The sequence below is a fragment of the Diabrotica virgifera genome, chromosome 1 (genome assembly GCF_917563875.1).
Source record: "Diabrotica virgifera virgifera chromosome 1, PGI_DIABVI_V3a".
Lineage (NCBI taxonomy): Eukaryota > Metazoa > Arthropoda > Insecta > Coleoptera > Chrysomelidae > Diabrotica > Diabrotica virgifera.
Genome location: NC_065443.1, coordinates 46,015,718 through 46,028,604, shown reverse-complemented (window position 1 = coordinate 46,028,604; position 12,887 = coordinate 46,015,718). Strand labels below are relative to the sequence as shown.

Genomic DNA, 12,887 nt, shown 5'->3' with positions numbered 1-12,887 from the left:
TTATTAGGGAATAGTGGATATCCATTCCTCAACTACAACTACCGAATGACACCATTCCAGAATTTTCAGACACAAGTTGTGTTTTTATAATCCATCACAAATCCCTTCAAGAATTGTTGTTGAAAGAACATTTGGTATTGTGAAGAGATTTCCCATTTTACCATATGTAATGAGATGCAAGTTACCTTTTATTCAAAGAATAATATCAGCTTGTTCAGTTTTACATATTGCAGTAGTACATAATACAGAAAACGTTGAAATACTGGCAAATGAGTGTGCTGTTGATATTTATATAGAAGCTGTGGCAGTACATTTTCAACCAGGAGCTAATCTAATGCGACTAAATTGTGTGTGTGTGTTTGTTTAAAATTATTGTTTGATATTTAAAGCTAGCGCTTAAACTAATTTTATTTTTATTGGACTGCAGTTTGTTAATAAATTTATAAATAAATATAAATATTATATTGGTGACTGATTTTAAGTATTTTATGATCATTAGCAGGTTTTAAATAATAAATTTATAAATATATACATACATGCTATTGGCGTTTGATCTTTTATCCATTATGGCCCTCTCTTTCTTTCTTTTCACCTCTGGATAACTATATAGTTATCAGGAAGTTTATCTGAGAGATTAGATACTAATAGATATCTGACAGAGAAAAACTTCCCGTTAACTAGTTATCCGGAGCTGAAAAGACAGATACTAAGGATACTGTTATATAAACTTCCCAATAATTAGTTATCTGAAAATGAAAAGACCTCTAATCTGTCAGATAAACTTCCCGATATACAAAAAGATAATAGAAGAATTAAGCTTTATGCTGGTCTTTATTAATTTTTTTGGCAATGTTTAAATAAACAAATACTGATGGCATGAAATGGATCACGAACAAGGAGGAATGAAGAAGGAATTGGAGATTGTGTTTACCATTAAACGCATAAAACTGCAGTATCTGGGACACATGATAAATCAGCACCGTTACTCCCTGCTGCAGTACATATTGCAAGGTACAGTCAAAGGTAAGCGAAGACCTGGTAGAGGGAGAATATCAATGGAACTGTTTTGAATCGCAGCTAGCAAGGTTACGATTGCTATATGATTTTCAACATTCGAAACGGATAAGAACCAAAAGAAGATGGCATGAAAATGAAAGTGTATTAATACTTTTGATTAAAAACTTTATAGATTCTAATCTATAAAAGATTAAATTTTCAAAAATAAATACTTGAACCTTTGTTTTATTTTGTTAACCTGTTGTTATATATCTGTTGAATAGAACTCTATTTTGAATCTAGAATTTTAACAAATCCTAACTTTCATTAAAATTTATTGATCTTATATCTTCAATCTCTTATATCTTCAATAAATATTTATTTCTATAGAAAAATGTAAAATATATTGAGTTTAATAAATGAGTTACTGATATTTTAAGTCTGATCATTGTAATTAGTAACAATTTAAAATTATTTACATAATATTCCTTTTTACAACTTCTTGTAATAACTCCAAGCTTCAATAAAATGTTCTTTTCTATATTCGTTTGGGTCAAAACATCAATAATCTATATCTCAGAATATTACTTAGAGTTGTTTTTAATAAATAAAACCCAACATACAACTTTAATGATGAAAGTTTAATCAAATATCAATCCCACAATACATAAATTATCAATCCAAAGAAGCGACAAGATAAATTCAAAATACAAGTGAAGTTAGACCTTTCTTCACATTTTTGACACGTTATGTCAAAATAAAGGAACTTTTATTAAAATAAAGGTGTCCTCTAATTTTCCTTAAATACAGGCGGCCTGTATTTTATTAAAAGACAAAAATAAAAGACGCAATACTGCGCATGCTTATATGTCAAAATAAAGGATCTTTTATTACAGGTCGACTTAAAAGACCTTGGCAATAACTCTCTGATATCTCTCTAGAAGGTCTTTTAAGTCGACCTGTAATAAAAGATCCTTTACTTTGACATATAAGCATGCGCAGTATTGCGTCTTTTATTTTTGTCTTTTAATAAAATACAGGCCGCCTGTATTTAAGGAAAATTAGAGGACACCTTTATTTTAATAAAAGTTCCTTTATTTTGACATAACGTGTCAAAAATGTGAAGAAAGGTCTAACTTCACTTGTATTTTGAATTTATCTTGTCGCTTCTTTGGATTGATAATTTATGTATTGTGGGATTGATATTTGATTAAACTTTCATCATTAAAGTTGTATGTTGGGTTTTATTTATTAAAAACAACTCTAAGTAATATTCTGAGATATAGATTATTGATGTTTTGACCCAAACGAATATAGAAAAGAACATTTTATTGAAGCTTGAGTTATTACAAGAAGTTGTAAAAAGGAATATTATGTAAATAATTTTAAATTGTTACTAATTACAATGATCAGACTTAAAATATCAGTAACTCATTTATTAAACTCAATATATTTTACATTTTTCTATAGAAATAAATATTTATTGAAGATATAAGATCAATAAATTTTAATGAAAGTTAGGATTTGTTAAAATTCTAGATTCAAAATAGAGTTCTATTCAACAGATATATAACAACAGGTTAACAAAATAAAACAAAGGTTCAGTATTTATTTTTGAAAATTTAATCTTTTATAGATTAGAATCTATAAAGTTTTTAATCAAAAGTATTAATACACTTTCATTTTCATGCCATCTTCTTCTTTTGGTTCTTATCTGTTTCGAATGTTGGAAATCGTATAGCAATCGTAACCTTGCTAGCTGCGATTCGAAACAGTTCCATTGATATTCTCCCTCTACCAGGTCTTCGCTTACCTTTGACTGTACCTTGCAATATGTACCGCAGCAGGGAGTAACGGTGCTGATTTATCATATGTGTCCCAGATACTGCAGTTTTATGCGTTTAATGGTAAACACAATCTCCAATTCCTTCTTCATTCCTCCTTGTTCGTGATCCATTTAATGCCATCAGTATTTGTTTATTTAAACATTGCCAAAAAAATTAATAAAAACCAGCATAAAGCTTAATTCTTCTATTATCTTTTTGTATATCGGGAAGTTTATCTGACAGATTAGAGGTCTTTTCATTTTCAGATAACTAATTATTGGGAAGTTTATATAACAGTATCCTTAGTATCTGTCTTTTTAGCTCCGGATAACTAGTTAACGGGAAGTTTTTCTCTGTCAGATATCTATTAGTATCTAATCTGTCAGATAAACTTCCTGATAACTAGTTATCCAGAGGTGAAAAGAAAGAAAGAGAGGGCCATAATGGATAAAAGATCAAACGCCAATAGCATGTATGTATATATTTATAAATTTATTATTTAAAACCTGCTAATGATCATAAAATACTTAAAATCAGTCACCAATATAATCTTTATATAAATTTATTAACAAACTGCAGTCCAATAAAAATAAAATTAGTTTAAGCGCTAGCTTTAAATGTCGAACAATAATTTTAAACAAACACACACACAATTTAGTCGCATTAGATTAGCTCCTGGTTGAAAATGTACTGCCACAGCTTCTATATCAATATCAACAGCACACTCATTTGCCAGTATTTCAACGTTTTCTCTATTATGTACTACTGCAATATGTAAAACTGAACAAGCTGATATTATTCTTTGAATAAAAGGTAACTTGCATCTCATTACATATGGTAAAATGGGAAATCTCTTCACAATACCAAATGTTCTTTCAATAACAATTCTTGAAGGGATTTGTGATGGATTATAAAAACACAACTTCTGTCTGAAAATTCTGGAATGGTGTCATTCGGTAGTTGTAGTTGAGGAATGGATATCCACTATTCCCTAATAATATATTCTCCAGAAATTCCCCATTACATATACCCATAATGCAAAAGTATTTAAAAACTCCTAAAATAGTATTTCCAATTTATTGCACTTCCATATTATTGAACGATGAGTATTATGGGATATATTATGTTGTTCTCTAAACATCTTTAAATGACAAAATAATTAAATTTAACGTTTTACTCTTCAATTATCTTATTTTAATTTATATCGACAAATGGAATTTTATAGGTTATTTTTATATTTACAAAAATATTTCATGTCATTTGTCAAAATAAAAGATTCTTTAACTGCGTTTGCAATACCACTCTTTTAGACCCGTCCTGTATTTGTCCTTTATTAAAGTATCCTGTAATAAAGGATCCTTTATTTGCCGGTGGCAATTAGAGAGATATCGAAACCCTATTTAACATCGTCCTTTAATAAAAGATCCTTTATTTTGACATAAATAACCATGCTTATATGTCAAAAGTGTCAAAATAAAGGATCTTTTATTACCAAACGACGGTTTCGATATCTCTCTATTAGAGAAGAAAATTCACTCATCCCATATATCTGCGCTATCAAAATTATTGAGCTCTGGTGGGACTCTTTCCGTGTTATCGATCTAGGTGACTTGATACGCCGGAGTATCTTCCAAAAATTTTCGTACACATTTGGACGTTGAGATTAGTATCGGTTTCTGCATGGTCTTATAGAGATGTTCATTAAGACCCAGCTGTTTTATGTTCTCTAAGGCAGGCCGTACATCAAAGAAACATGAAACGTGAAACATTAAACGTGAAACATGAAACAAATAAATTTTAAAAAAAGTAACCGTTTCATGTGATATGCTAATCGATGAAACAAAAATACAATTTTATAGTCGGCAATGGATAGTGACGTGGTCGTTGCTGTCGGCGGCGCTCTTTAATTGCTTTTAATATCAAAGAAACGTGAAACATAAAACGTGAAACATGAAACAAATAAATTGTGAAGAACGAAACCGTTTCATCTTATAATATAGTGTAGGAAACAGAGGTTGAACTTCGCAAATAAGTCCGGTTTTATTTTTTTTCTAGTATATCAAGGGGTGCTTTTAATGAGACTAAGTGTTCATCCCTTTAAAGGCATTTTCATCCCTTTAAAGGAGGTAGTTTGTGGTTTTTGCGAAACGTAGCCCTTCCTGTACGTTGTTGCAAAAAATTTCCTAATAGAAATATAAAGAGGACTATATTTCCTACAATTTATTCCGCGACAGCATATATCTATCACACACCGTTTAGCGGAGGTGGCGCCCCAAAGTTGACAAGTATTTAAAAAGATGTTTTAAAAAAATATATTTTTCCCTAACCGTAATGGGAATCAAGAAGCAACCCAGCGGCAATTAATCACAAATAAATGTCTGATTTTTTGGTGTAGGTTTCATTTAAGGGAAATTGTCCATTTTTTAATTACAGGGTGTTAAATTTTAAAAAGCCCCTTTTTATATATACCATCTGAACCGCTTATGCTAGCGTAAAAAACTTTCAGCGATTACCCATGTACAAGTATTATTTACAAATTTGTAAGATTCATCCCATATTTTCCTCGAAACCACCCCAAAAAGAAAGGAAAATGAATAAAGAAAATATGCAAAAATTGACTCTGGGTCATCACTGTGGTTTTAAAGCGCAAAGAAAGTAAAATATGTATAGGTCATAATATGTAGCAGACAGTGTGTTCTTTTATTTGTCATAAGTATTTTATTAATAAAATGAATAGGTGACGAAAAAACAAAAAAAACTCTCTAATAACAACAATACAGGCCGCCTGTATTTAAGAAAAATTAGAGGACACCTTTATTTTAATAAAAGTTCCTTTATTTTGACATAACGTGTCAAAAATGTGAAGAAAGGTCTAACTTCACTTGTATTTTGAATTTATCTTGTCGCTTCTTTGGATTGATAATTTATGTATTGTGAGATTGATATTTGATTAAACTTTCATCATTAAAGTTGTATGTTGGGTTTTAATTATTAAAAACAACTCTAAGTAATATTCTGAGATATAGATTATTTATGTTTTGACCCAAACGAATATAGAAAAGAACATTTTATTGAAGCTTGAGTTATTACAAGAAGTTGTAAAAAGGAATATTATGTAAATAATTTTAAATTGTTACTAGTTACAATGATCAGACTTAAAATATCAGTAACTCATTTATTAAACTCAATATATTTTACATTTTTCTATAGAAATAAATATTTATTGCAGATATAAGAGATTGAAGATATAAGATCAATAAATTTTAATGAAAGTTAGAATTTGTTAAAATTCTAGATTCAAAATAGAGTTCTATTCAACAGATATATAACAACAGGTTAACAAAATAAAACAAAGGTTCAAGTATTTATTTTTGAAAATTTAATCTTTTATAGATTAGAATCTATAAAGTTTTTAATCAAAAGTATTAATACACTTTCATTTTCATGCCATCTTCTTCTTTTGGTTCTTATCCGTTTCGAATGTTGGAAATCATATAGCAATCGTAACCTTGCTAGCTGCGATTCGAAACAGTTCCATTAATATTCTCCCTCTACCAGGTCTTCGCTTACCTTTGACTGTACCTTGCAATATGTACTGCAGCAGGGAGTAACGGTGCTGATTTATCATATGTGTCCCAGATACTGCAGTTTTATGCGTTTAATGGTAAACACAATCTCCAATTCCTTCTTCATTCCTCCTTGTTCGTGATCCATTTCATGCCATCAGTATTTGTTTATTTAAACATTGCCAAAAAAATTAATAAAAACCAGCATAAAGCTTAATTCTTCTATTATCTTTTTGTATATCGGGAAGTTTATCTGACAGATTAGAGGTCTTTTCATTTTCAGATAACTAATTATTGGGAAGTTTATATAACAGTATCCTTAGTATCTGTCTTTTCAGCTCCGGATAACTAGTTAACGGGAAGTTTTTCTCTGTCAGATATCTATTAGTATCTAATCTGTCAGATAAACTTCCTGATAACTAGTTATCCAGAGGTGAAAAGAAAGAAAGAGAGGGCCATAATGGATAAAAGATCAAACGCCAATAGCATGTATGTATATATTTATAAATTTATTATTTAAAACCTGCTAATGATCATAAAATACTTAAAATCAGTCACCAATATAATATTTATATTTATTTATAAATTTATTAACAAACTGCAGTCCAATAAAAATAAAATTAGTTTAAGCGCTAGCTTTAAATGTCGAACAATAATTTTAAACAAACACACACACAATTTAGTCGCATTAGATTAGCTCCTTGTTGAAAATGTACTGCCACAGCTTCTATATCAATATCAACAGCACACTCATTTGCCAGTATTTCAATGTTTTCTCTATTATGTACTACTGCAATATGTAAAAATGAACAAGCTGATATTATTCTTTGAATAAAAGGTAACTTGCATCTCATTACATATGGTAAAATGGGAAATCTCTTCACAATACCAAGTTCTTTCAATAACAATTCTTGAAGGGATTTGTGATGGATTATAAAAATACAACTTCTGTCTGAAAATTCTGGAATGGTGTCATTCGGTAGTTGTAGTTGAGGAATGGATATCCACTATTCCCTAATAATATATTCTCCAGAAATTCCCCATTACATATACCCATAATGCAAAAGTATTTAAAAACTCCTAAAATAGTATTTCCAATTTATTGCACTTCCATATTATTGAACGATGATTATTATGGGATATATTATGTTGTTCTCTAAACATCTTTAAATGACAAAATAATTAAATTTAACGTTTTACTCTTCAATTATCTTATTTTAATTTATATCGACAAATGGAATTTTATAGGTTATTTTTATATTTACAAAAATATTTCATGTCATTTGTCAAAATAAAAGATTCTTTAACTGCGTCTGCAATACCACTCTTTTAGACCCGTCCTGTATTTGTCCTTTATTAAAGTATCCTGTAATAAAGGATCCTTTATTTGCCGGTGGCAATAACTCTCTATTGCAAATAAGGTTTGTTCCAACATGAACTTTTGGACGGTCCAGAAACCGTCACGAAACTACTTGTACCGTTTGTTGTGCGCATGTTCGTAATTGTACCGCCCAGTTATCGTCCCATGACGGTCATATATTTGTCATTTTTGTTGGTGACAGCTTGTGTGCTTTTAGTCGATCAAAGGCTCAAAAACTTTAAAGAATTAAATCCTAGTGCGCAAGTCAGTCCAACCAGCACATTAGCATTTGCCCGATTACTGAAATGATCATCACGAAACCGTCACCGAAAGATCACAATTCTTGTTGGAACAGTGGGAAAGACGATCCGATGACGATCATAGGTTTGTTCCAACATGAACTTTTGGACGGTCCAGAAACCGTCACGAAACTACTTGTACCGTTTGTTGTGCGCATGTTCGTAATTGTATCGCCCAGTTATCATCCCATGACGGTAATCATATATTTGTCATTTTTGTTGGTGACAGCTTGTGTGCTTTTAGTCGATCAAAGGCTCAAAAACTTTAAAGAATTAAATCCTAGTGCGCAAGTCAGTCCAACCAGCACATTATGCATTTGCCCGATTACTGAAATGATCATCACGAAACCGTCACCGAAAGATCACAATTCTTGTTGGAACAGTGGGAAGGACGATCCGATGACGATCATATTTTTGTTGGAACGGATTTTGTTTACTGCGCAGAAGCGTTACCGTTTCGTGACGGTTCTCGGTCGTGTTGGAACAAACCTATTTTTGTTGGAACGGATTTTGTTTACTGCGCAGAAGCATTACCGTTTCGTGACGGTTCTCGGTCGTGTTGGAACAAACCTATTCGCGAACTCAATCGACTATAGGTGGCAGTGCAGTTGCATGAAAATGGCCGATGTAATTGGGATGTCGTATTTTTCTATAATTAATGTTCTTATTGATGTAATTAATTAATATAAATAAATTATTTATTAAATGAACACATCCGACAAGCTTTCAAACGACGTCCATACATAGGTGAACGGATGATTGGTTTATATTTTGATCCCAATTCCTCTAGTTCCAAATAAGCGGCAGCACCCTCGCTTGAGCTCGCGAATAGCCACATACTACATACAAAAAAAGGACTTCATAAAGTTGGAGGGTCCGAGAAGTTAGCCACATTAGATATTCATAGAACGTTGAATTGAAGTTTGACAGTGTTGCCATGTGATTATAATGTATATTATATACATTATAATCCTTAGACAAGGAAAAAAGAGAGGACGGGTAACACTCATTTAACACACATGTTCCAAAAGTGAAGCCGGTTTTTGGTTTGTTTGTCACCAGAAACATGGCGGTCACGTCAAAAATAACAATGGGTTGCCAGTGGTGGGTGTTCGTTGAAGGTTAAAATTTCATAAAAAATAAAGTAAATCATCATCTAAAATTCGTAATAAACACATATGTATGTATTGAAACATATGTACGTAATATGAGAAACTTAATAAAACATTTACTGTACACAAATTCTTCATTTTAAATACATTTCATGTTTTTATTTTAAATACTCAATGCATAACAATACCCCAAAGATACGTCGATGATCAAAATCTCTGGTGTCAGTTTGGCTTCACTTTTGGTCATAGGATTACTCGTCCTCTCTCTTTCCTTGTCTAAGTTATAATCACATCAAACTTCAATTCAACGTTCTATGAAATCTAATGTGGCTAACTTCTCTAGTTCTCGGACCCTCCAACTTGATGAAGTCCTTTTTTTAATTACAAATAAATTCCTACTTATAAATTCCTTTATTAAATCCTTTAAAGTTATGGAACTTAAAAGTGAAATTAAGAAAGAGTTTACTGAATATGACCAAACATCAGAAGGTCATCTATGGACATCAGTAGATCTCCGAAACTTAAAAAATGCACCAAAGGAAGATCACCCAGGTGAGATGAGAAGTAAAAAATTATTTACTTAATAATTTAAGATCATAGGCACTTTTTCAATTAACATTCAATTTATTTATTAGCTATGGAAGTTAAAGTTAAAAAGGAAGAGTTTGGAGAATATGACCAAAAAGATCTAGAGAATGTACCCACATCAATAGATCTTCAAGACCTGAAGGATGAACCAGAACCAGAGGAAAATCAACCAGGTGAGGCATTCAAATAAATAATAAACATTCTGTAAATTCAGTTAATAGCGCGAGAGTCATTTTTGGGTAGATATTTGAGGCAATCTGAAAATTTTTCAGTAACTATTCCCTGATACCCTAATAGGGTAGGTTCATAACAGAGACCATCACATTGTATCCTTGCCTAGAGGATAGTACCATAATCGTACTCTTCATGTTAGTAATCACTTGCATTTAAAATAATAATGTATTTATTTTACCAAACAAAGAAAATAAACAAAGCAGGTGATTTGGGAGAGATTTTAACTCCCCAAACATTTGCACGGCTGCCCCAGGATTATTTTCAGGGATCCATTTGAACTTCAGGGGATTGTATCTGAATCTATACAAGCTATTAACCAGTAGTCCAGGAACCAAATGCTTTTCACCTCGCAATTTTTACAGAATGGATCAATTTGCTTGAAAATTTGAGAATAAGTAGTGGATAGTCCATGGATCAAAATCTATATGATGCCGACAGGCGCTTTTACCGAGGGGGTGGTTGCCACCCCATATCGGGGTGGAAATTTTTTATTATATTTCGACCACAAAAGTTAATAAAAACATTCATTCTAAGCAAAAAATGTTCCATACATTTTTTTGATAAACTTAATAGTTTTTGATTTATTCGCTATCGAAAGTGTTAATTTTATATCTAAAAAAGAATGTGTGTGTACTTTGTACGCACGTAAGAAGTTATACTTCTATTATATGATTATATGATTATAAACGAAATTAATATACTTTTTATTTATATTTTATTTAAATATTAAACTAATTTATACTTACTACTTCTCAAACATTTTTATTAAAACAGTGCCAAAAATTAAAATAATAAAAGAATAAAACACACACAAACACATTAAAAATGCTACAAATGATTTCTGAACATTAATTGTCGGAAATTTTTTTAACTAAATACGTATTTTCTGAAAATAAAATCATATAATAAATATACTTACAATCCTAAAATGTATATAAAAAATAAAAGTTTCTATTAGGATTCGAACCAACTTACCAGCGTGGCTGGTATTGTTTAAATGTGAAGTGTCCCAAACTACTTCTAAATCTAGAATAAGCTACAGGCCCATTACAGAGATGGGACTGGCCTCTTTAAATAACAATCTTTGCTTACAAAATTTTGAATTTATTGATAATGAATGTATTGATGTGGACTCAAGGTTTAAAATGTTTGTCGATATTTTAACGCAGGCAATAAATCTGTCTTTTCCTGAAAAATCTAGGCTTGTTGAGCAAGGTAAACAATGTAAAAAAAATTCTTGGTTTAATGATGATTTGAAACTTATGAGGGAGAAACTACAATTTTTGACATCTTTAAATAAAAGTGACCCCGTTTTAGTGACAAAGAAAACACTCTCAGAATATAGGAAAAAATACAGACATGCTATACATAAGGCAAAGATTAAATCTAATGATGATTTTATATTAAACTCTAACAACTGTCAACAGGCTATGTGGTCCCTAATAAACTCAAGATGTAAGAATTTACCAATAAAAAATTCATCACTCAATGCAAATAGTTTTAATGATTTCTTCTGTGGTATTGCTGAAAATGTAATAAATACACTTAATCATACTGACCAATCATTCAATACATACCTTAGTTTTATACCACATGCTCCTTCATTCGCCTCTAATCATTGCTCCTTCAGATTTGAGCCAACAAATTTGGAGGAAGTTGTAAAAGCAATTGAAGAATTAAAAAATAGCCAGAGCAAGGACCCGGATGGAATGAACACAAAAATAATCAAGGCAATTAAACACAACATTAGCTTACCTTTAACTAAACTAATAAACTACTCAATTTCATCCTGCATTTTTCCTTCAGTGTTTAAAACTGCGAAAGTCATACCTCTCTTTAAACGTAAAGGTTCGGCTGATGATCATAATAACTTTCGTCCAATTTCTCTTTTGCCAATTCTTTCCAAAGTGTTTGAGAGAATCCTAAAGAAGCAGATCAATGACTATTTTGAATCTAATCGGCTTTTTGCAGTGCAGCAATTTGGATTTAGAAAAAACAAAACAACAACACTTGCTATCGATCATTTTACAGGCAGTATTTTGGAAGGATTTGAAAACTTTCTTGATACCCTTGCCTCGTTCCTTGATCTTACTAAAGCTTTTGATTGTGTCACTCATAGTATTCTTCTTAAAAAATTACATGCCTATAATTTTCATCCTATGTCTATTCAATTGATTGAGTCTTATCTATCAGATAGATTTCAATATGTGTTTTTTAACCAGCTTAAATCTGATAAAAAACCTTTGATGTATGGAGTGCCTCAAGGGTCAGTTCTAGGTCCAATATTATTTCTCATTTATATAAATGACTTGGGATTTTCACAAGAGGGCCCGGTAAGCACAGTCCTATTTGCTGATGATACTACATGCTATCAAAGTTACCACCCTTCCCAAATCAGTGATATTGATCTTGAGACCACAGAGAGCAATTTGTTCCAATGGTTTTTGGCAAATCGTCTCTCTCTCAATAACTCAAAATCACAAACAGTGAACTTTACCCTAAGACATAACACCATTACACATCCCATTTTAACAGATTGTTCACAGGAAGCTAAATTTCTTGGTGTTTATCTTGATCAGGGACTCACTTGGGAACGGCACATACTGAAACTTTCCCAAAAGCTCTCAAGCCAACTCTTTTTATTTAGAAACCTATCTAAGGTTACCTCCCTTCAAACCCTTCTTACATCATATCACAGCAACTTTCACTCACGACTAACTTACGCAATCCTTTCCTGGGGACACTCTTGCCATATAGATAAGGTGTTTGGTCAGCAGAGAAAGTGTATTCGCATAATCACAGGTCAGGGTTATCGGGACGATTGTAGGCAGTCTTTCAGAAACCTGAGGATTCTCACACTACCTTCTGTGTACATTATGCAGTGCCTGTTGTATGTTCATCAAAAT

At 31.5% G+C, this 12,887-nt stretch overlaps 1 protein-coding gene across 2 annotated transcripts in view; it reads left to right on the top strand.

Annotated features, from left to right (window-relative positions):
- Nucleotides 1-8,751: 8,751 nt before the first annotated feature.
- The window catches only part of LOC126886834 (zinc finger protein 883-like), a 32,591-nt gene continuing 28,455 nt past the window's right edge, over nucleotides 8,752-12,887 (top strand). Inside the window, exons 1-2 of one of the 2 annotated variants that reach the window (XM_050653937.1) lie at nucleotides 8,752-9,711; nucleotides 9,795-9,920. In XM_050653937.1, the coding sequence (XP_050509894.1) occupies nucleotides 9,474-9,711; nucleotides 9,795-9,920 (364 nt within the window). In that variant the 5' untranslated portion in view covers nucleotides 8,752-9,473. The remainder of the gene's footprint in view (nucleotides 9,712-9,794; nucleotides 9,921-12,887) is intronic. The other variant, XM_050653978.1, reaches the window with a different exon arrangement.